The 24528-nt window shown below is 48.9% G+C and overlaps 1 protein-coding gene across 1 annotated transcript; it reads left to right on the forward strand.

Moving 5' to 3' along the window:
• Positions 1-828: 828 nt before the first annotated feature.
• Positions 829-24267, forward strand: LOC116835306 (uncharacterized). The gene is made up of 5 exons (XM_075071437.1): positions 829-870; positions 6015-6103; positions 6864-6990; positions 18939-19052; positions 20270-24267. Exons 2-5 carry the CDS (start codon positions 6032-6034, stop codon positions 21454-21456), a joined length of 1500 nt encoding a protein of 499 aa, XP_074927538.1. The 5' UTR covers positions 829-870; positions 6015-6031; the 3' UTR covers positions 21457-24267.
• Positions 24268-24528: the final 261 nt, after the last annotated feature.

Genomic DNA, 24528 nt, shown 5'->3' on the forward strand with positions numbered 1-24528 from the left:
CATTGCTTTATTGTTCTAATTTAAGGGATGCGCAGCAACAAGAATGGACACAAGCCTTTTGCTTCCCAGTTCAGTGCCCTTCAAGCAGGAAAAGAGCACAAACACCTCCTGGAGCAAGCATGGGGACACTGCAGCCCATGAGATACAGATGCACGTTCCCAAGGATTGCTGTCTTCCTGGAAAAGAACAGGAGTACTTGTGGCACCTTAGAGACTAACAAATGTATTTGAACATAAGCTTTCGTGGGCTACAGCTCACTTCATCAGATTCATAGAATGGCACATATAGTAAGAAGCTATATATACATACAGAAAGCATGTATGTTTCATGTACATGTTCTTGCTTTATGTACCATTCTATGCACCATTTTGCAGATACAGACTAACACGGGCTGCTACTCTGAAACCTGTTTTACTCAAGTGACAGTAGGGTGATGATACCTCCGCCTTCTTCACGCCTAGCAGGAAGCGGACACTTACGTGCATTCCCTTGGGAGACGGTAGAGGGGGTGGAGGCTGGGAGACCCTGGACATGGTGGGATATTTACCCAGAGCTCAGGAGCAATCTACTCAGGGCTGATGCAGCAGAAAGCAGCCGGGCGCTGCTTTCCCCAGTTATTTCTCCGTATGCCCGGTCAGTCTCTCGCTCCTTTTTCCCTCTGTAACACCCCACCCAGGAGACTTGCCACTTTCCTGTTCCCAGGGGCGTTCATGCTCCTCTAGCTGGATCGGCCTCTGCAAGTGCTAACAGGAGCGAGAGCCTGGGTGCGAGCCAGGCCGTGCAGGGCTCTGGGACACGGGACGCAGGAGCAGGAACAGGGAGGGGGCTGTGAAAGTCCCTGTCCCAGGGAGTGCGGCAGCTGCAGCCCAGGTAGGGGCCGGAGCGTGCGGGGGGGCAGGAGGAGGAAGTCCGAAAAACAAGGATCAGAGACACAGGGCAGTGGCTCCGGGGGCGGAGCTGGGAGCGGGGCGGAGCAGCGGCTCCTTCCCCAGCTGAGCCTGCGCCCCGGCCGGCGGGACTTTCTCGGGCTGGACCAGGCCCCGGGCTCTGCAGCCCCCGCCCGGAGCCGCAGGGATCAGGTGCCGGCGCGAGCTGGGGGTCGGCGCTGCACAAAGGGGCCGCGCGCTGCAGGTCTCGCAGCCCCTGGGGACGCGCCCGGGCTGGAGCAGGCTTGGTCAGGCTCTGCGGGCGCGGGTGGGGCCCGGGGGTCGTCAGGCGGGACGTGCTGGAGATGGGGGTTGGACCATCCCTGCAGCCAGGAGCCCCCGGGGCGGCCGGGCTAGTGATAGGCGGAGGGGGGCTAATGAATCCCCCTTTGATTTGGCCACGTGTCTCTCCAACAGGGATACAAATCTCCCTGCTTGTCACTGACGGGTGTAAAATCCAGGCAGGTGTCTCCCCTTTCTGAACACTGACCCTGTCTCTAGTCTCTGCCTCAGATTTTACCCCATTTTCTCTTATAGGCTCCCGTGTCCATTTAAAATCTCCTGAGATGTGGGATATTTTCCCACCCCTTTGACCTGCTGCAAATTGTCCTTTGTTAGGTGGGAAACTGAGTCATTCCCCAGATGGGAAGGGGGCTAGTGGGGGCAGCTTGCAGAGCCGGTTCTCTGCCAGCAACAAGGCCTGGGACGGCCCAGGACGGAGAAATGGCTGCAAATGGAGACTTCCCAGCCCCAGGTTACCCACTCCTGGCTGCTGCTCCCCTCAACTGCCCTGTGCAGCTGCCCTAAGTCACCTGCACACCCCTGCCCCCACTGCTTGGGAGTTTTCCCCCTCCATATCCCCTCAACTTGCCCTCCCCAATGGCTCCTTGCTGCCCATGTAGACTGGTGGGGGGGAGGGGGGGAATTCTTACTCTCCATTTATTAATTGAACTTTCATATACAGTCCTTGCAGATTTCCCCACGTTTCTCACTTATTTAATATCAGCTCTTGCTGTTTTTCTCAGCTGTTAACTAATATTTAGTTTTTGCCCTCTTTGCTTTCCACTTCTCAGAGATTGATAGCACCTATCCTTACATTTGGCCCTGTTTTCTCTCTGCTTCTCTATTCCTAATTTAATATGTCCTGAGATTTTCCCCTAATTAGAAAATATTAGCATAAAATCTGCTCAGATTTTGCCCATTTCTCAAATTCTTGGCTATTGATAGGAATCCTTGCACGTTGGCTCTTTTATCTCTATTTATCAAATAATCTGAAATTCACTCAGATTTTACTATTTAGCTATTTTCAGACACAGGAAGTAAATCTCCTGCTCTGCTGTGAGCTGATTAGGCCTCAGCTGGAGTATTGTGACCTTTTCTGGGCACCCACACTTCAGGAAAGATGTGGACAAATTGGAGAAAGTCCAGAGAAAAGTAACAGTGATTGAAGGTCTAAAAAGCATCACCTAGGAGGGAAGATTGAAAAAATTGGGTTTGTTTCAGCTGGAGAAGAGAAGACTGAGAAGGAGACATGAGAACAGTTTTCAAGTATATAGAAATTTGTCACAAGGAGGGAGAAAAATTATCCTCTGAGGATAGGACAAGGGTGGTTTAGGTTGGACATTAGGAAAAACTTCCTAACCATCAGGGTGATTAAGCACTGGAATAAATTGCCTAGGGAGGTTGTGGAATCTCTATCATTGGTGATTCTTAAAAGCAGGTTAGACAAACACCTGTCAGGGATGGTCTAGATCAGGGGGTTCTCAAATGGGGGGTCGCAATTTAGTTACATGAGGCTTGCTGTGTGAAAGGGGTCACCAATACAAAATGTTTGAAAACCATTGGTCTAGATCAGTGGTTTTCAAACTTTTTTTCTGGTGACCCAGTTGAAGAAAATTGCTGATGCCCATGACCCAGCGGAGCTGGGGATGAGGGGTTTGGGGTGTGGGAGGGGCTCAGGGCTGGGACAGAGGGTTGGGTGCAGGGCTGAGGGCTGTAGGGTGGGGCTGGGAATGAGGGGTTTGGGATGCAGGAGGGGGCTCCAGGTTTGGGGGGGCTCAGGGAAGGGGGGCTGTTGTGTGGGAGGGGGTCAGGGCTCTGGGGTAGGGTTTGGGGTGCAGGAAGGGGGCTGGGGCAGGGGATTGGGGCATGGGGTTGAGGCATGGGCTTATCTCTGGCAGGTCCCGGTCAGCAGTGCAGCGGGAGTGCTAAGGCAGGCTTCCTGCCTGTCCTGGCACCGCGGACTGCATTGCGCCCTGGAAGTGGCCAGCAGCTAGTCCAGCTCCTAGGCAGAGGTACACAAGCAGCTCCACACAGCTCTCGCCCGCAGGCACAGCCCCCTGCAACTCCCATTGGCTGGTTCCCAGCCAGTGGGAGTGTGGAGCCAGTGCTCAGGGTGGGGGCAGCGTGCAGAGCCCCCTGGCCCACCCACCTAGGAGCCAGACATGGTAGGAACTAGCCTGCCTTAGCCAATGGGACTTTTAACGGCCAGTGCCTTACATTCACCGATCCAGTACTTGGTCGTGACCCACAATTTTAAAACCACTGCCCTAGTCTGTAAAAATTGATCTAAAATTCTTCAGATTTCCACACTTTTCTCTTTAATTACTGAACATTAGTATCAGCTCTCAGATTTTGCCTTTTTCCATAGGAATCCTCTCAGGTTTGGGGATATCTCCCCTGTTTTTTAGCTGCAGCCACTTCCCCTGTGCTGGAGGGAATAGTTGCTTTGAGTCATTTTCCATTTTGGTTGCTGCAGAGGGTTAAATGATGAACTTTCCCCCTCTCATGCTGGTTATTACTTTTCATCTTACTATCCTCTAGGTGCTTACAAATGAATGTTTTAATAATTCGTTCCAGGATCTTTCCAGGTATTGAAGTAACACTTGACTGGTCTTTCATGCGGCAGGTGGTCTTTGTTCCCCCTTTTAAACGATAGGTACTATATTTACTCTTCTGGGACCTCACCATGCTCCAGAAGTTCTCAAAGATTATTGCTAATGTTTCCGAAAGTGCTTCAGCTACTTCCACAGCTACCCTAGGATGAATTCCATCAGGACCTGGATGACTTTAACACATCTAATTTAGCTAAATATTCTTTAATCTGTTCTTTCCGTATTGTGGGTTTCTGCTCCTTCCCCCTCATTGTTCGTAATTACTGTTTTAAGTATGTAGTCACAATTAAACTTTTTTGTGTGTGAATATTGAAGCAGAGTGGCCTTAAACACCTTAGTCTTCCTGATGTCATCTGTTGCTATCTCTCCTTCCCTGCTTAGTAGAGGCCCTACACATTCCTTCTCCTTTCTCTTGCTAGTAATATAGTTATAGAATCCTATTGCCTTTTATGTCCCTTGCTCGGTGTAAATCATTTTGTGCTTTTGTGATTTTTGTCCCCGCAGGTTAGTGCTACTCTTTTGTATCCATCTTTAGTAATTTGTTCATTTTTCTCTTTTATTTTCCAGTCATTAAAGAGCTCTGGATGGAGCCATGGTGGCCTCTTCCTATCTTTTCTTGACATTTTGATAGTTTGCTCCTTTAATATTTTCTTAGAGAAACTGCCAGGTCTCCTGAATTATTTTTTCCCTTAGATCAGGAGTGGGCAAACTTTTTGGCCCAAGGGCCACCTCTGGGTGGGAAATTGTATGCAGGGCCATGAACGTAGGGCTGGGGCAGGAGTTGGGGTGCATGAGGGAGTGCGGCGTATGGGATGGGGTGCAGTATGCAGGAAGGGGCTCAGGGCAGGGGGCTGTCGAGTGCAGGAGGGGTTTGTGATTCAGGCTCCGACCCAGCACTGCTTACTTTGAGTGGCGCCGGGGGGGGGAGGGCAGCAGCGTGCAGTGGGGCTAAAGCAGGTTCCCTGCCTGCCCCGGCCCCGCCCTGCTTTTGGAAGTGGCCAACATGTCTGGCAGTGGCTCCTGGGGGTGGCAGCCGGCTCCACCATGCGTTGCCCTTGCCTGTGGGTACCACCCCCAAAGCTCCCATTGGCCACGGTTCCCTGTTCCCAGCCAATAGGAGCTGCAGGGGTGGTGCCTGCAGGCGAGAGCAGTGCCCGGAGCCCTCTGCCCCCACCCCAGGGGCTGCAGGGATGTGGTGCTGGCTGCTGCTGGGAGCAGCATGGGGCCTGCCTCAGCCCCGCTGCGCCATGAGGCTGGCAATCCCGCGGGCTGGATTGAAAGCCCTGATGGGCCAGATCTGGCCCATGTGCCATAGTTTGCCCTCCCCACCTTAGATTTTATTCCAATGCGCCTCTACCGACCATTTCTCCGAATTTGTTTTTTTTTTTTTTATGCAAAGTCTTGTATCAAAGGCTGACTTTCAATAGATCGCAGTGAGGTAGCTGCTCTGACCCAGAATCAGGCAGTCTACACGAGGTTCCCCATGAATATGTGGTATGCAGTGAGTGAGAGGCTTCTGTCCGTGCTCTGGTCCCGACATGAATGGCTCTTCTCACCGAGCCCTGCCCGCAACAAGGGGGAGGGGCAGCTATCCGGAGCCAACCGAGGCTCCGCGGCACTGCCGTATCATTACATTTAGGGGGGATTCTGACTTAGAGGCGTTTAGTCATAATCCCACAGATGGTAGTTTTGCCCCATTGGCTCCTCAGCCAAGCACATACACCAAATGTCTGAACCTGCGCTCTCTTTCCTACTGAGCAGGATGACTATTGCAACATGGAAGTCTGTTTATTCCAATTCCATAGTCCTTATTTTACTGCTCTTGTTCCTTCCTTTCTTCAGAGTCATAAAATCTATCATTTTGTGATCACTTCCACCCAGATTGCTTTGCACCTTCTGTTTCATAACCCATCCCCCCCTTTTAGTAAGAATGAAGTGTAAAATGGCTCCCCCCGCCCCCGCTTATTGCTTCCATCTTCTGAAACAGCCATTCCACGAACATGTTGGACATTGTTTGGTTGGAGAACTTTCCCAGCAGATGTCTGGGTAGTTAATTATGTTTTGAATATTTCTCTTATTTGCATGACAGCGTCTAGAACATCAGTCTGCAGGGAAAGAGGCTGCAGGGAATTGTAATGTGAAATTACTAAGACTTGTTCTGAAATCTCTCCAATTGCTCTTCTCTCCTTGACAGGCTTCAGTGTGACATCCATGTTTTGCTCCGGATCGGCCCATCCTTCTGTGGGACATGGAAGGGAAATGGCTGCAGTGGAGGCAGTTCAGGTAGGGATTATTGGGGAGTGGCTGTTGGGTTCCTGCTAGAAGGAGAGGGGCAGTAAATAGATAGGAGGTGGGGGCTTCTGGGTGGTTGGTCTGGAGGTGGAGGAAATATACAGGGGGGAGGAGGGGAGGGGGACAGGGTGTGACAAAGGTCCTGGGATTTGTTTACTTGGGCCCTGAAGTCTAGAAACAGACCCAGGGGGGTTGTGGGTGGAAAGTCGTTAATTTATGGAAAAGGAAACAAACCCCCTGGACTGGGCTGGGAAAAAGTGACCAGACTCCAGGTGCTGGAGCCTGAACCTACTAGCCAGAGTCTTGTATGAAATATGAAGGAAACACCCACCAGCGATGATTTGGGGAAATGCCCCATCCCCTCCCATTCAACTGCTGGCAATAGGGAGGGTGTTGGGATTCCTGCTGAGGGCTGTTCCTGGGTGGCACTGGATCCCCATCTTCTGTATCAGCCTCAGGCTAGGATTTGTGTGATGAATGTGAAGACTCCTGTTCCCTGTGTCTACTGTATAGAAAGCTCATGCTCCACTACATCTGTTAGTCTATAAGGTGCCACAGGAGTTTGCTGCTAATATAGGAGAGGGGCTCTCTGTCTCCCCTCACCCTGATGCTTCCTGGCTGCGCAGGTCAGGGTCGGTGTAACACTTTCTCTACTTCCCTGAGCTGCCATATGGTTGTCCCTCCTCTCCTGTGACCAGTGGGGTTGTCAATAGGCAGCAGGCACTGAGTAGGGGAGTTCTTGCTCTTTCAGGCACCAGTGACCTTCGAGGAGGTGGCTGTGTACGTCACCAGGGAAGAGTGGGCTTTGCTGGACCACGCTCAAAGAGCCCTCTACAGAGACGTTATGCAGGAGAACTATGAGAATGTGACCTCGCTGGGTAAGGATTCCTGTCCTCTCAGTTCTTAGAAGGGGAAGTTAAGATTTAAAGTTCACAACACCGACAATACAACCTTAACTCTGCCCTGGTTCAGCAACACCTTGACAGGCCAATGACCTGTGCAAGCACTCTACCCTCTCTTGCTACAGAATACTTTGGGAACAGAGCACAGGAGCAGCATAGCACATCTAACGCCGTCTCTTTGCTAAGGCAAAACTTGGGTTTAGGTCTGGTGTGGCGAACAGAAGCTTCATGCACGTGGGCTGAACTCAAATACCGAGCCTACTCCACGCAGACCAGGTCAGACTTCTAAAATGTTACCACCTCTTTACCCTCTGTTAAGTCATTGCCTTCACTTACCTCTCACTAGGCCCTGGAGACTTCTAGCATGTATGCCACCAGAGTGCTGACAAACTCCATGGCAAGGACACACCCTGGTGCACCGTTACTGACACAACCTCCAGTGTTCCACACTTAAATGAGGCACACCTGTTCCATCAAGGTTCACGCGCACCTGTCTTTATATCACAGGCACAGCTTTGCCAAGCTGCACCGGCTCATCCCATCACTATTCCATTAACATACAGCTGACACAGTGCACACAGCTGGAGTACATGCATGGAAATGCTGGTATTCAAATACGTAGAACACAACACGCACAATGGCATGTTCTCTTAGGCCTGCCTCATATCGATTATAAATTAATACATTTTAAGGCCAGGAGGGACAATTAGGTGATCTAGTCTGATATTCTGTATTATACAGGCCGTGGAATTTTATCCACTTACTGTTGTATGGAGCTTTATACCTTGTGTTTGACTAAAACATCTTCCAGAAGGGCATGAAGACTTCAGGAGATGGAAAATCTGTCACTTGGTAATTTAACTTATGCATCACCCTTACTGACCTAAGCTCCAGGGTAAGGGGGCGCGGGCAGAGTTAAGGTTGCATTGCAGGGGTGGCGTGGGGTTGAGTTCTTCAGTTCTTGGTTTTAAATGTAGCTACCGTCCACATGCTGGAAGGGCATGGGGCAGTACTGGGCAACCTGAACTCTGCATTTATCTAGTTTATGGATATTTAATTTTCTTGAGTTTTTAATGGACTTTAGTGACAGTTATCAGTGGCAAAAGAGTTTTTGCCAGCAAAATTGTGTTGGATAGGGATGTGAAAGTGATGTGCAGGCAAAACATTTATGTGGTCACCAGGCCAAAGTCTCCATGTGGATTTTAGAGCACCTTAAGAATGTTGTCCTGATGCCAAGAGTTCTGGGTTAAGAGCAACATTTCTAAGAGAAGCTCCTGCGGAATGTCAGAAAAATCCACCCCACCCATTTCTCTGAAAGCTGTCAGTGATGGGGCTCAGATTCAAATGCATTGGTGGAGTTCAGGTTCTGTGGGCACTGCATGTCCTCTTGAGCCTACCAGTTAGTATGAGAGCCGATTGCTCTGGCTGTTCAGAGTCAGTCTTGCTACACACGTGCATTTCTATCTCTTTGACCAGGGGTTCTCAAACTGGGGGTCAGGACCCCTCAGGGGAATTGCGAGCTTATTACATGGGGCGTTGTGAGCTGTCAACCTCCACCCGAAACCCTGCTTTGCCTCCAGCATTTATAATGGTGTTACCTATATACAAAGTGTGTTTAATTTATAAGGGGGGGGGTCACACTCAGAGGCTTGCTGTGTGAAAGGGGTCACCAGTCCAAATGTTTGAGAGCCACTGTCTTTGACTCATCAGTTTGGCTTGTGCCAATCTTAAGTTTCAAACTCTGCAATTTTTAACTTTTTCAGGGCTGCTTCCTCTAAGAGGCAGTGGGGGCCATGGACTAACTGAGATAAATGCCAAGTGACCGAGATTAGTCAGGAGACCATTAGAACTACGGTTTGAGCAGGGCTTTGGAGCAGAGCCCGGAGCAGTGGAGCTGCAGGTTTTTGCCTAGAGCTGGAGCAGAACCGGAGCACAGCTCCAAAGCCCTGCGGTTTGAGTCCAATTCCTGCAAGGAAGTGTTTATAAGAGCAAAGTGATTTTTGTAAAAAAAGCTGCTTTTGTGGGGGACTGTATCTCAGGTACTACTTGATCAAATAACCCCATCTTTGGGGCACTAACCCAGCCCTGCACCCCAAGGATGAGCAGTGTATTTCAAGACAATGAGTAAGAATGTAAATTTTAGAAAGATTAGAGTAGCTGACCTTTAAACAGAAAGTAATGCTGAGCTTAACTCTCCTGTAAAAACTTGCAAATGCATGGCAGGGGTTAGGTGCTTCCCTATGTAGACAGGAGACAGAGTGAGGTTCTTACAGAGGAGCCCTTGAGTCAAGCGAAGGCAGAGAGCAGGGAACAGTGGGAGAAGAGATGATGGGGCGGGGAGGGTTGATGGTGCTGAGGTGCCACAAGGCAGGGAGGACTGAGAGCCAAGGGCATGAAGGGGAAGGGTTTGTGGCATATTGGGATGAGAGGGAATCAGGGATGGTTGAGTACAGTGGAAGGAGGGAGTCGGGGTGGGAGGCACTCCTGGGAACGGTGTGAACTGGGAGAGTGGGAATGGGGGTGGAGGGCCCAGCAGCGTTGATGTTCTAGAGGAGGTTTGGGTAGAAGATCCATTTTACATGGGAATGGGGAATGCTGGGGGTAGAAGCATGGGAGAGGGAAGGGGTTGGGGAGTGGTTGCTCTAGGCAGTGTGGAGGGTCTGGTGGAGCTGGGAAGGGAAGGTATCAGGGGGTGAGAGGAAGATTTGGGGCACTCCACTGAGACTGCTTTTGCCAAGGTCGCTAATAACTGTTAGCTAGGCAAATCTCAGAGCCAGTACTCCATCTTCATCCTCTTTGACCTGTCAGCCACCTGTAACACCACTGACCACGGTCCTTTTCTTGAAATCTGATCTTAAGTTCGCCGCTCCTGATTTTCCTCCTACCTCTCTAATCTCTCCTCCAGTGCGGCCTTAGGAGAACTCTCCTCATCCCCTCCCCAGCATCTGACGGGGGTTCACAGGGTTACCAAGCAAGGTTGTGGAATCCCTGTAATTTGAGAATACGTGAGATAAACCCCTCTCAGGGATGGTCTAGGGATACCTGTTCCTGCTTTAGGGTTGAAGGATGCACTAGATGGCTGCTTGAGATGCTTTTTACCCCACAAGTCCAAGATTTTATGATTCTTTATCCTGCCCCTTTGCTATATCTTTATCTCCCTCTGGAGAATGTGAGGATTCAATTAGTTTTTAAATGAAAAATATGCATGAGTCAGCTTCTCCTCCCACTTTGCCTTTTTACCCACTGGCTGTGAATGGGTTTATTCCTCTTAGGGGACAGGGGAACAATGGCTGTTGAAGTAACATGGGCTTCTCTATATTGGCATGGATACACTATCAATAAGCACCTTGGAGAGACAATGGAAGACCCAGGGGCCGGATACTAACTTGTAGTGACTGTGATCCAAGGGTAACAGAACGTGGGAACACAATGGGACTGCAAGTTAGGACTAGGTTACAAACAGACAAAAAGCTTGCTGCTGCCCAGGGCAAAAAGATCGAGAGGGAGACAGAGAGCGAGGTGAAGTCGAGGAGGCTTGGGGAAAGCCAGGCAGATGACTCTTGCAAAATGAACTTCGAGCTCAGTTTTGTTTTACCAGACTGTAGACATGCAGACTCACCCCTGCAGTGCCTCCTGATGGTGTCTCAGGGAATTAGCCCAGTTTCCAGCTCCAGAGCACCCTCTGCAGGCCGGTGATCAACCTGTCCTCCAGCCCCCATGTCCCTCTCTGGACTCCAGTGCCCTGTTAGCTGGGGGTTTGCCCCCGGGCAGTAACCCTTTTCAGCCTCAGGGTCTCCCCCTCCCAGGGGAACCCCCACCACTATCCCCACCTTACCTCAGTATATGGCTACTGCCCCCCCCACCCTGGGGCACATTGCAGTATCAGCCTACTCATCACTGGCAAGGTTGGGTCTAGAACTGTTGCCTTGGCCTACCCCTGGGCTGCCCTCTGCAACCCCCAGTACCTGTTGGCCTTCTGCTAGGCCACAGCCTGGGGCTTTCCAGGCTGGAGCTCCCCAGCCTTTTCCCAGCCCTGCTCCACTCAGGTACCCTGTCTATAGCCCCTGCAGCCAAGCCCTTCTCTCTCTACAGCCAGAGAGAGACTGACTGGGCCTCTGGCTCACAGCCTTTTATAGGGGTCAGCTGGGCCTGACTGGGGCATGGCCCCAGCTGAGCCTACTTTCCCCCAATCAGTCCAGGCTTTAAGAGCTGCAGCCCTCTGCAGGGCTGCTTTTAAACTCCTCGGGGCTACACAGACTAACCTACGGACAGAGGCGTAGCGAGCGCCCTCTGTACCCTCCGACCGGAGGGGGCCCCGCAAGGAAGGGGGCCCCTAAAAGTGGCAAAAAAAAGTAAGGTATAACTAGGTAAGTGACATTTTTTGACGCTATTGCACAATCCATGTCGGTTTTACTGACAAAACCGTGAAGTCATTATGATTCATCATAATGCTATTGGCTACATCAGTTGTCTGTCGGTCAGTTTCGAATTTTAGTTGGACCATTCAAAGAATGTGTATTTGCGTTCACAATGGCGGTCGGCGGATAAATGTCATTAATTTAGTTATTTAGTTTTTTATCGTTTCCAACGTAGAAGCCATGCTTTGTGATGTCTAAGAGAATGTATAAGAGCGGAGCTAGCAAACGAAAGGCAGCAAAAGATGCCGATAAGGAACTTGAGAAAATTCCAAAGTTGTCTACGTATTTTGCGCTGCAATCCAACGTACAAGGTACACGGCACATGAAACGGACAGCTAGCACGACGAAATCGTATCCAGAAGTATCCGGAAGTGCTTCAAGTGAGGTCGAAGGTGAAGCAGTTGTTCCTACCAAACAAACTTGTGACAGATATTCCAGCTGCTGCGGAAAGAGTATTGAATCTGAAACCACTGACTGATGATCCAGGAGATTGGCCGTCTATATATCGGACAGGCAAGTGTGTGCGAATTGTTGCACGTGGCCCACTGCAGCAGAATGAAAGTTACGAATTCCATTAACGAGGAAAGACGGAAGGTTCACAAGTACTCATCGAACCATGGCAAATGGCGAGAAAATAGAACGTTCATGGTTAATGTACTCAGTTTCAGAAGGATGCAATTTTTTGTTTTGTTGTAAATTATTTGGCACTGGCGACATACCGCTACGTCATGGAACATCTGCTTGGAAAGCACTGTCAAAAAATTCAGCAGCATGAAAACAGGCAAGATAATCAAGACTGTATGGTGAAATGGTTTGACCTTCGGTCAGGCATAGTAAACCGTACATCTATTGACCAACTCGAATTGCAGACTTTTCTGAAAGAAAGAGATTTCGGAGAAATGTTGTCAAACGCATGGTTTGATGTCGTTTTATTTTCTTGTCCGAAAGAAACTTGGCATTTCGAGAAATAATGAAAGCTCGGCGATCCTTCGAATGCAACTTTTGGGACTGTTTGAATTGCTTGCAAAGTATGATACTGTCTCAGCAAACTTTTACAGAGGATTAAGAAGCAGAGAGACACATGTTCAGTACCTCAGTCCACAGATCCAAACGAGCTGATTCAACTTGTTTGCCAGTAACATTCAAGAGGCAAACATAGCACAGCTTAAAAAAGCAAAATATTATTCAGTTTATTTTGGACTGTACTCCGACGTGTCACATGAAGAACAGATCTGTGGTGTTCGCTTTGTTGAATGCAATGTGAAGATGGTGTCAAAATTTGTAAGCGTTTTGTTTGGGTTTCTTACTGTCGATAACTCTTATTGGAGCGTTTTCTTGAAAAGGCAAACAACTTAGGAATAGACATTGCTGACATGAGAAAGGCCAAGCTTATATGATAACGGCAACAAATATGAGAGGAAAGAATAAATGAGTTCAAGCCCGCATGCTAGAAATAAATGACGTGCCTTGTATGGTACAGTGGATTGCTCAACACTTGGAAATCTTTGTGATCTCAGACACGGCAAAGTCATCGAAATATGCCGTTGACTTTTTTGGTCTGATTAACAGAATATACGTTATCTTTTCTTCTTCACCTTCACGTTGGGATATACTTCAAGAACATATGCCAAGTGTGAGCTCCACAGTATTGCATTCTAAATCAAGACTATACACACTTGTTCTGAGCTGCAAAAGCAGGTGAGAGCCAGACCAGTTGATAGTCTCTGGGCAAAGATAAAAGTGGTTAAAAAGTAGGGGTAACCTCATGGTAGAGGTCTACTGTAGTCCACCGAATCAGGAAGAGGAGGTGCAGGAGGCATTTCTGAACAAATCACAGAAATATCCAAAACAAATAAGGACAAGGGACTTCAAAAAAGCAGACTTGAACAAACTCAGAACTGGCAGGTATGGGAAGAAAATCTAAGGGAAAAAGGAGTTCTGGAGAGCTGGCAGTTTCTCATGGAGACAATATTAAATATGCAACTGCAAACTATCCTAACGTGAAGGTGAGATAGGCAGTATAGTAACAGATCAATGTGACTCTATCAGGAGCACTTTACTGAGCTGAAAATCAAAAAAGAATCTCTCAGAAAGTTGAAACGTGGACCAGTTGGTAAGGATGAGTACAAAGGATAGCCCAAGGATGTAGAAACACATTTAGAAAATCTAAGGCGCAAAATGAGTGATACCTAGTGTTGTCAGTAGCTACTGGTGTGGTGCTCTGCTCTTATTTGATGATGATAACAGTTGGCTGCATGCGTGTTCCCTCTGTGTGCTGCCTCGGCTCTGCACCGATCGCTGACACAGCAAATCCCGAGAGAACCCCCAAAGACCGCAGACTCTAGTAAGGTACGAAGGAACCCGAGCCAAGTTTATTGTCAAACAAAGCACAGTAATAGTTTCCTGTAGACTCTACAGGACATACTACGAATATGTGCCCCCTGGCACTGGACACAGCTCAGTCAGTGGCGGGACACTCCACTGACCCCTGTGCTGGCCAAAGACGCGCACTCTGGGACCTACTTTTATACAGTTACAGGACAGATTACTCATCCCTACTGACGTATTGAGGTACAGCCCTTTGGCTCATTAGGGTGCTGTCTCCCCTTTGATCATGTTGTTCCAGACATACAGATCTATCCATCACGCTGTCCTGTCTTTAAGATACACATGCCTGTTCCTTGTTATGTCTATGCAGTGTCCTGACGTCATCTTGGCACAAGTTCGTCTTCTAGCTATTTCAGTGAGTGAGGCCTGCCTCTGGCTCACAGCCCAGCTTTTGCTTAGCAATGCCTGGAAGTACTTTGGTTCAGGCTTTTAGGCCGCAGACTAGGCCTCTGACACAAGAGTTTATGTTTCAGGGCCTCATCTTACTACATCTAGAAAGGGACATAAAAGGCAATAAGAAGATATTTGTTCAAAACTTTGGGAGCAAGAGAAAGATGAAGGAAAGTGTAGGTCCTCTGCTTCGCAGGGAAGAAGAGCTATTAATTGATAACCTCAAAAAAGCTGAGGTGTTTAATGCCTATTTTACTTCAGTCTTTATTAGAAAGGTTAATGGTGACTGTAGGGGACTGCGGACGACTGTGTCACGGCCTAGCTAGGGTGTCTCCGCTTTCTCGGCGGCCTTGTGAAAAGCCCCTGCTTGCTAAGTGGCCGGTCATTGTAGGACACGGCATGCCAATTATAACTTGCTTTTAACTGGTTGAAACCAGTTTGTATGGCCTTAGGCCAAAGGGCGAACATAGCCTATGGAAAGTCCCTTTTTGCATATGTATAAGTTGCTTTTGTATTGTGTATATATAGCTGTATGCTCCCGGTCCCGCCTTTGGACTCCGACCCAGGCCGAGCTGAGCTTTGGTGCTGGGTTCCCCACCTAAGTAACAGCAACGCCCAGGGTCCCCATTGCGGATGCGTCACTTTACCTTCATTAAAGCCAAATAACTCAGTGTGTGTGGGCCTCGTTCTTGCAGAGCATCCAAGCACGTTACAGTGACCAAATACTCAACACAATTAATACTAACAACAAGGGGGCAGGAATGCAAACCAAAATAGGGAACAAACAGGTTAAAGAGCACTTAAGGCTGTGTCTACACTACACAGCTTTTAGTGACACGGCTCTGTTGCTACAGCCGTGCCACTAAAAGGTGCATGGTATAGTCACTGTTTGTCAGCTCTCCTGCCGACAAAAAACTTCCATCTCCGACAAAGCATTGTTCACATCAGCACTTGTCATCGGCAAAACTTTTGTCTTTCTCCTGTGTGTGTGTGTGTGTGTGTGTGTGTGTTAACACCTCGGAAAGACACAAGTTTTGTCTTTCAGTTGTCAGTGTAGACATGGCCTTAGATAAGTTTGATGGATTCAAGTTGGCAGGGTCTGATGAAGTTCACACTAGGGTACGTAAGGAACTAGCTAAATCAATCATGCAACCCTTAGCAATTATCACTAAGAACTTCTGAAGGATGGGTGAGGGCAAACGTAACACTTGTCTTCTTTAAAAAGGGGAACAAAAAGGACTCAGAGAATTATAGACTAGCAGGTAGCCTAACTTTGGTTCCTGGAAAGATACTGGAACAAATTATTAAACAATCAACTTGTAAGTACCTAGAGGATAGTAATTTGATAAGTTATAGCCAGCACAGATTTGTCAAGAACAAATTGTAGCAAGCCAACCTTATTTCCTTTGACAAGGTTACTGGCCTAGTGGATGAAGGGAAGCAGTAGATCTCGATAATTGAGTTGGTTCGGTGGTGAAGGCGCTCGGCCAGTTTTACTGCCCTCAAGACACAATACTAGCTTCTTGGATCAGTATCTACAGGTTCACTAACACATGAGTGCCCAGTGGCAAGGACTCAGCTCAATCAGAGGCGGGATTCTCCAGTGTCCTCTAGGCTGGACAAAGGGTTAAGGCAAGGTACCCCTACATTTATAGGCTGAGACATACAACTGGAATAAACAACTTACATACCCCCTACATGTTTCATGACATCTGTGAACTTGTAAGCATCTGCTTTACTACATGGACTGACTTTGGTTCACAGCCTCTGGTTCAGGCCTCAGATCTTGCACCACGCCCAGTGATCCAGGCTATCTCTCTCTCTTACACAAGGGAGGTTGCGGGTTGCCTATCGCTGAAGATTTCTAAAAACAGGTTGGACAAACACCGATGCCGAATGGTGTAGGTTGACTTGGTCCTGTCACATCTCAGGGGACTGGACTTGATGACTTCTTGGGGTTCGAAGACTGGTCCTGCTTTGAGCAGGGGGTTGGACTAGATGACCTCCTGAGATCCCTTACAACCCTAATCTTCTATGATTCTATGCTCCTACATTTCAGTGGTTCTGTGCTTTCTCCCATGTTGCCCCTTCCTCTTCAGAGGACCTCCCCATAAACATCCATAGTTACCTCGTTATCCTCCTTCCTATCCCTCTGCACAACTCCTCTTTTCCATAAAGCCTTCAGACACATGAGAACTGTTGGGGTGCTTGTGTGCTGATACCACTGCCTCTCCTGGTGACCAGTGTTGTCTCACTGGTTCCTTGTGCTGCCCCGTCTCTGTTCAGGATAACTGCACCTGTATTCCCCCTTTATGGACAAGGATACCCACTCTCAGGCTCCCCTGCCATCACCTTCCTTGGGCAGAGACCCACATCTCTCTCCCTCCTGACTGGGGTATTTCCAGGCTGCTTAACTCTCTGCCTACAATGTAAATTCCCCAGCAAGGTAGACTTCTTCAGTAGGCCTTCTTTGCCTTCCTTCCTCAGGAGCTATGAACTGCCCCCAGTGAAGGTACCACACAGCCCTCTCCAAGCATGCATTTATTCTTAAGGTAAAGCATTACAGAGAAAACATACTGAAAACAAGAAAAGAACTGGCACACAGGCCAATAAGCTTACCAGAGATCACCCAACTCCACCAAAGGTTCTGGCATTTGAACAGACCTTCAAATGCCTCAAAGGGTTTTTTATTGTGGTCACAAACTCATAAGAGCTGTTAGCTCAGGATAAGCACCACCGGGCCTCTGCGTGTCACCTTTTGTCCAGTTTGGGCCTGTGAACTTGGCTTCATGTAACAGGTGATCAGCAGGCAATGGGTTTCTCCTCAGCGTGCAGCTTGAAAAGGTTTAGTCTGAAGGTGAGAAGTTGCCTTCCCCACCCCCCAAGTGTTTTCTAGGAATCCCAGTTAACTTTGCTTGCCTAGCACAGTGGTTCTCAACCAGGGATACACATATCCCTGGGGGTACACAGAGGTTTTCCAGGGGGTACATCAACTCATCTAGATATTTGCCTAGTTTTACAACAGGCTACAGAAAAAGCACTAGCAAAGTCAGTACAAAATAAAATTTCATACAGACAATGACTTGTTTATATTGCTCTATATACTATATACTGAAATGTAAGGACAATATTTATATTCCAATTGATGTATTTTATAATTATATGGTAAAAATGAGAAGTAAGCCATTTTTCAGTAATAATGTGCTGTGACCCTTTTCATTTTTATGTCTGATTTTGTAAGCAAGTAGTTTTTAAGTGAGGTGAAACCTGGGGTACACAAGACAAATCAGACTCCTGAAAGGGGGACAGGTGTCTGGAAAGATTGAGAGCCACGGGCCTAGCCCATTGATTCAAAGAGTCCCCAGAGATGTTCCAGCCAATCCCACAGTAACACATACACACTCATATTTCTAATACTCCTTAGATACTGAAATTTAGCATAATAGAAGATTAGGGTAGGAAGAGACCTCAGGTCATCTGGTCCACCCCCCTGCTCAAAGCAGGACTGACCCCAACTAAGTCATCCCAGCCAGGGCTTAGTCAAGCCAGGCCTTAAAAACCTCTAAGGATGGAGATTCCACCACCTCCCTAGGTAACCCATTGCAGTGCTTCACCATCCTCCTCATGAAATAGTGTTTCCTAATATCTATCCTAAAGCTCCCCCAATTAATGTAGTCAGGATGGTCCAGGATATTGAAGGAAATTTCCATCTCTGTCACACCCTTGTCTGTATCCAGGCGTTTCTTGTCATCTTGTCATTCTTTGGAGGCAGAACTGTTTTTGTTCTGTCTGGAGAATGTCTAGCACAGTGGGATCCTGCTCCAAAACGTGGTGCTAGGCTCTATGATTAAAACGGGGCAGTTCTGGCCAGTGGGAGACAGGGTGTTGGAGAACCAGAGAGGGGAAGATTTGGGACAAAGAGCTCCTGTGAGTCAGGAGGGCTGGGGGCAGTGGGATGGGCTGGGGATGCAATGGAGCAGCTCCTGTAGGGAGTTGAGATGTGCAGAGAGCTGGAAGAAATGGAGCTTAAGGAGTTGGAAGGGTTGGTGCTGGATGGAGTAAAAGGAGTGTAGGTGGCAAGGAGTGGATGCACCAGCAACAGAAGGGAGGGAAAGGACACTTGTTTGGCAGGAGCCCTGTGGAGTCAGGAGCAAGGAACATTTGGACAATGGGACTGGGGGTTGGGGGTGGAAAATGGGTGGGGGACAGAAAATTTGGGAGACCTGGTAGTGAGGAGGACAGCACTCAATGGGAGGGGAGGAGAGGAAAAAAAGGAGTGGGTGCTGCTTGGGCCCAACCTGGAGTGGAGGGCTAGGGAGTGGATGTCATAGTGAGTGACAGGGCTAGCCGCACCTCTGTCCCCTGTCTGATGTCTCTGACTGCCCCCACTCAGCTGTCAGGCCTCGTGTCTTTCCCTGTCCTGCAGTGCATCTGGGCCTCTCTGTGTCAGTAAGAAGTAGTTCCAGGGGGACTTCCCCTCTGGCTGGAGTCTTCCCTTCCTGGGAAATGGAGTTACCTTCTCTGGGTTTCAGGAGCCTTTTTGGTGCTGAATATCTGGCTGTGTGTGTCCCTCCCCCCAGTGGAGGTGAAGATAGTTAAATCCCTCATAAGCAGAGTGTGCTGGGATTTTACTCCGTTAAAATGGGCTGGAGTTAAAATAATGGAACTTTTTTTGGTGACAAATGTTGCATGAATTCACGTGAATTCATTTCTCTTTCCATTGAGCAGGGTTTGCAGCTTCCAAACCTGATGTGATCACCCATCTGGAACGATGGGAAGAGCCGTGGCTTCTAGAGCTCCAGGGCTCTGAGGAAAGAGAGAACCTGGGAGCCACCAGCCGAAGTGAGGAGTCATTAAACCAACTGAAAACCTGTCAGTGCCGGCAGGGAACAGCTGGGCTTCCCTGCAAAGCCCTTCTGAATTCTCTGAGTAAATCAGGATTGTCCCCAGCAGGCATCATATCTTCTAGCTACATATTGCTCATGGTTTCCAACCCTTCCTGAGTGACCCCTGGCCGTAGTTCCCTCCATTCCCCCTTGGCATATGGAAGCAGAATTGATCCCGCTCCTCGCCACCCTGTGGGGAAGAGTTTGGAGGAATTCAGTCCCTAACACAGAGGTGGGCAAACTACAGAGGTCCGCGGGACTGTCCTGCCCTGCCCGGCCCTTGACCTCCCGACTGAAGAGGCTAGCCCCGGCCCCTCCTCTGCTGTCTCCCCTCCCCTACAGCCAAGCCGCTGCACAGACAGCACTCTGGGTGGCGGGATTGCATGTTCCTGCTGAGCAGTGCAGCAGCGGGGCTGGCTCCAGCCTGGTGGCACGGCTGCCAGACATGCTGCTCCAAGCGGCATGGTAAGGGAAGCTGGGGCCAGGGGGTTGGATAAGGGGTGGGGGATCCTGGGGGGAAGTCAGGGAACAGGGAGCAGGGGGTGGTTGGATGGGGCAGAGGGTTCTGGGGGCGGTCAGGGGACAGGAGGGAGCGGATTGATAAGCGTGGGAGTCCCGGGGGCCTGTCAGGGTGGGGGGCTGGATAGGGGTCAGGGCAGTCAGGGGACTGGGAGCAAGGGGGGTTGGATGGGGCGGAGGTTCTAGGGGGCGGTCAGGGGATGGAGGAGCAGTTGAATAAGTGTGGGAGTCCCAGGGGCCTGTCAGGGGTTGGAGAGTGGATAGGGGTCAGAGCAGTCAGGGGACTGGGAGTAGGGGAAGTTGGATAGCAGGTGGGGTCCCGGGGGCAGTTAGTGCCAGGGGGTCCCTGGAGGGGATGGTTAGGGGAGAAGGAGCAGGGGAGGTTGGATGGGTCAGGGGTTCTGAGGGGGGCAGTCAGGGGGTGGGAAGTGGGAGGGATTGGCTAGGGGACATGGACCAGGCTGTTTGGGGAGGCACAACCTTCCCTACCCAGCCCTCCGTACAGTTTTGCAATCCCAATTTGTCCCTCGGGCCAAAAGAGTTTGCCCACCCCTACCCTAATATGTTCCCCCTGTGTCTCCAGCTGTTATTTTTGTTTGTTCTCCATGTTTCCATCCCTGTTTCTGAGGTGTCTCCCTTTCTCTGTCCCAGCAGGTGACAAGATGGTAAATGAGAAGAAGGAGCAGAATCCTCGGCAGGAAGCAGTTGAGCAAATGCCACCACATGTGGCCAGATCCCAAGAGAATGTGTCCTGGAATCATGAGCAAGGAAAAGCCTGTGAGCATCAGCGAAAGTCAGAGAAGTGGCAGGAAAACCAATCAAGGGAGAAAGTTGGTAAATCTATTAATTATCAGGGAATTCAGAAGGGTCTCAAGGAAACCAAAGCCCAGCAGAGCATCCCTGCGGGAGAGAGAAATAACACATGCTCTGAGTGCGGGAAAAACTTCCACAGCCACTCACACCTTATTAGACATGAGAGAATCCATAATGGAGAGAAACCCTACAAGTGCTGTGAGTGTGGGAAAAGCTTCAATCAGCGCTCGCACCTTCTTACACATCAGAGACTCCACACAGACGAGAGCTCCTATGAATGCCATCAGTGCGGAAAAAGCTTCAAGGAGAGATCAAACCTTCTTAAACATCAAAGAATCCATACAGGGGAGAGACCCTATGCATGCCGTGAGTGTGGGAAAAACTTCAGTCATCACTCAGCCCTTGTTGTACATCAGAGGATCCATACAGGAGAGAGACCCTACAGATGCTGTGACTGTGAGAAAAACTTCAGTTCCCGGTCAGACCTTATTAAACATCATAGAATCCACACCGGGGAGAAACCCTATGAGTGCAGTGAGTGCAGGGAAAACTTCACCCAAAGTTCTGCCCTGATTACACATCAGAGGATCCACACAGGAGAGAGACCCTATGCATGCTGTGAGTGCGGGAAAACCTTCAGTCATAGCTCTGCTCTTGTTACCCATCAAAGGATCCATACAGGAGAAAGACCTTACAGATGCTGTGACTGCAGGAAAAACTTCACTTACTGCTCAGACCTTATTAAACATCAGAGGATCCACACAGGGGAGAGACCCTATGAATGCTGCGAGTGTGGGAAAACCTTCACTCTGAGCTCACACCTTATTGCACATCAGAGGATCCACACAGGGGAGAGACCCTATGCATGCTGTGAATGTGGGAAAACCTTCAGTCAGAGCTCACATCTTAATAAACATCAAAGGATCCACACAAAAAGAGACCCTAGGAATGCTCTGAGTGCAGGAAGTGCTTCCATCAGAGCTCAGTCCTTATCATCAGAGAAGCTCCAAGGGAGAGAAACACCGTGACAAAATTGTCTAAGGCAGAGAAAAGTTTTTTTTTTCCACCCCTTTACACTTTTGCTGTTTCCCATATTGTGAACATTAAGGCTGTTTGCTGCATTTGCGCCACCGTGATCTCTCAGCTGAATTGCCCTCCTCTCCCTTTGGCTGCTCACCCTTCCTTAAGGCAAATCCCATGGTCCTTTTTATCAACCCCCAGGTCATGGAAATGTGTCCCTCTCCAACAGGAATGTCTGTCAGCTCCAGGTGGGGAAAACAGGGGTAACCTCAATTAGCTACATTGAGGTTAAATCTACCTGGGCTTTGTCCCCATTACAATTTAGCTAGCGAGCGTTAGCTATCCTGATGTAAAACACAACTATTCTTGCACTAAAAAAATAGTCCACATATAGTCACTGGGCTAATCCAATATGTTTTTTCATGACTTGAACATAACCTCCATCACTTGTCTTAGTCTAAACAAACCCGCAGCATCACATTTATACTCTTCTTTCCACTGAAAAGTAATAGTTAGTCACCCAGTTCCCTAACCGGGGACAGATTGGCTCATTCTCGAGTCTTCTCACATTGCACTGGGTTCTGCTGAAGAGCAGTTATTCTTGTACCATTTTTCTCATGTAAATATATTTAAATATAATACAGAGCAGGAGGAGGGGGGGATAAGTGTTTTTTCAGCTGCTGTGACACCCGAAGATGATGGCGTGAGTCAGAGGGATTCCCACCTTCCTCGTCACCCCAGCAGTGTTGCCTTCTTGCTGAGTTATGTGAGGTTTATCTTCTCCACATTCAACACCTCCCCAAGTGTCATGTGATGCAGCGTTCTCAGCTCTCTGTGCTTGGGAAGCATAGTTTGATTTCTTTGGTCTTAAAATGTATTCATTTAGGGCTGGAGATGAAGGTATCACAGATCTGGGAGAGGAATTTGAAAGGATCCCAAATGCAATGTGAGCACTTGGCGTATAAATCCATTTCTGTCTGTTGGCAAAGCCTCTGCTAGGTTTTTTTCCTACTGATCTGGGATTGTTTGCGGATTGGAAGCCTGCTCAATAACATCTCCTGAAGCCACTGGCCTCCCTCAGCCCTTACTCCCAGCAGAATCTGCTCCTTGCTGAAAATGGGGCTGTGAAAGCGGGCAAATCAGAAGGGAGGCTTGGGCAGAATTTGTGCAGGGCAGGCAAGCTGAATGCATTGGTGGGTCAAAATGTGGAGGCATGGGAGGCAGCGGGGCAAAGTCAGGGCCAGGAAGTAGGAGCTGGTATAAGAAAAGGGAAGATGCATGGCCAGATCATGGCGATAGGGAGGGGTACAGGGGATAACACCTCATAATTGGGGGAGCCTTCCAAAGTGTTTTCAAACCTAGAATGTAGACGCAGAGGGGCTTTACTGAGCCCCACAGGATGGTCCATCTCCGTACCCCCTCCCCAGGGCTGTGTTCCTGAAGGAACATCCCTAGGCCTAGACGAGGCAGCTGATCCTGATCTGAAATGATGTATGGAGCTGCTGAAGGAGACTGGAAGCAGTGACGTATTTTTTCCATCCGCTCCTTAAAAATTGGTAATTTTCATACATGTTTTTGGAGTTTAAACTTGGGAGTGCTTGGTAACAGCAAAGTAGCAACCCGTGCAGGAGAGCAATTCATTAGTTACTGTTATGTCTATATACCCTCAGCCCTAAAAGCCCCAGTCACACACACTGTGTCCCTACTGTTTTAAATGTTATACAAACACTGAGCAGCCCTAGGCTTGAGGAGCTGACAAGCCAGCCAGACACGGTGGGGCAGGGGTAGACCGTACCAGCAGAGCAAACAACGTGACGGCAGCAACTGGCGTGTTAATGTCGCCGTGTTTTCTTTTTGCTGGGTTTGAATTACAATGTGACCAGCTAAAGAGGAGGGACAGGGACATTGAATGGATAGGGGGAAGGGGTGTGGAGAACAGGGTAAGACAAGTGACGGGAAGGTGAAGAGATCGGGAGGGAGGTGAAAGGGGTAAGAGGACTGAGGGCTCAGACAAGCCCTCAGCACAGGGCAGAGGAAGCCCAGTCAAAAACTGGTCTTTGAACCTCCAGAAATCTCTTATTTTGCTGCTTCTGCTCCAACTGACTGGGGTTTCAGGCTGGCTGGTTCTGCTATTCAAAGTGTCCCCTATGCCCCCCCCCCCCCATCCCCCAGGAGAACAATGGGACTTCAGGGAGCTGGAGTGTTACCCCAGAATTTGAGAGTACTGCAGTCAGCAATTTTGTGTGGTCAGACACTCCCAGCTCAAAACAAAACATGACAGAGCTAGAGGCAAGGCCACATAACTGCATGTTTTCTGGTTTGCTATCAGAATGAAAGGATGGGATAAGTGAATGTATTGTAAGAATAGCAGGAATGTTTGAACGACCGACCTTGGCCTTGAGCACCTCTGACACCATTAACGTATAAGTTTAGTTATTATGAATAAAAATGTTTTGATGATAAGAGATAATGACTAGTTTTGCTGAAAGTAGGAGAATTGGTGACCCACTAGGGGTTACTGTGGTGACCCACTAGGAGTCACTAGAAGTTATGTGCTTTGTTTGAAGTTAGCTAATAAAGATTAGTGAAAGAATTTGCGTTGGAACAGTCCAAGGAAGCTTTCTTTGGGCAAGGATCTGACAGCTACATTCCTCAGCAGATAGATCGAAGGCAGTCCCTCCCAGAAACCTGGATGTTGAACCCTCAAAACCATTTCTTAACTTTAGATAAATATAAATGAAGATTGGGGTTGGAAGAGATCTCAGGAGCTTATCTAGTCCAACCCCCCTGCTCAAAGCAGGACCAACCCCAACTAAATCATCCCAGCCAGGGCTTTATCAAGCCGGACCTTAAAAACCTCTAAGGATGGAAATGCCACCACCTCCCTAGGGAACCCATTCCAGTGCTTCACCACCCTCCTAGTGATATAGTGTTTCCTAATATCCAACCTAGCCCTCCTCCACTGCAACTTGAGACCATTGCTCCTTGTTCTGTCATCTGCCATCACTGAGAACAGCAGAGCTCCATCCTCTTTGGAACCCCCCTTCAGGTAGTTGAAGGCTGCTATCAAATCCCCCCTC

This window comes from Chelonoidis abingdonii, chromosome 11, assembly GCF_003597395.2.
Source record: "Chelonoidis abingdonii isolate Lonesome George chromosome 11, CheloAbing_2.0, whole genome shotgun sequence".
Classification (NCBI taxonomy): domain Eukaryota; kingdom Metazoa; phylum Chordata; order Testudines; family Testudinidae; genus Chelonoidis; species Chelonoidis abingdonii.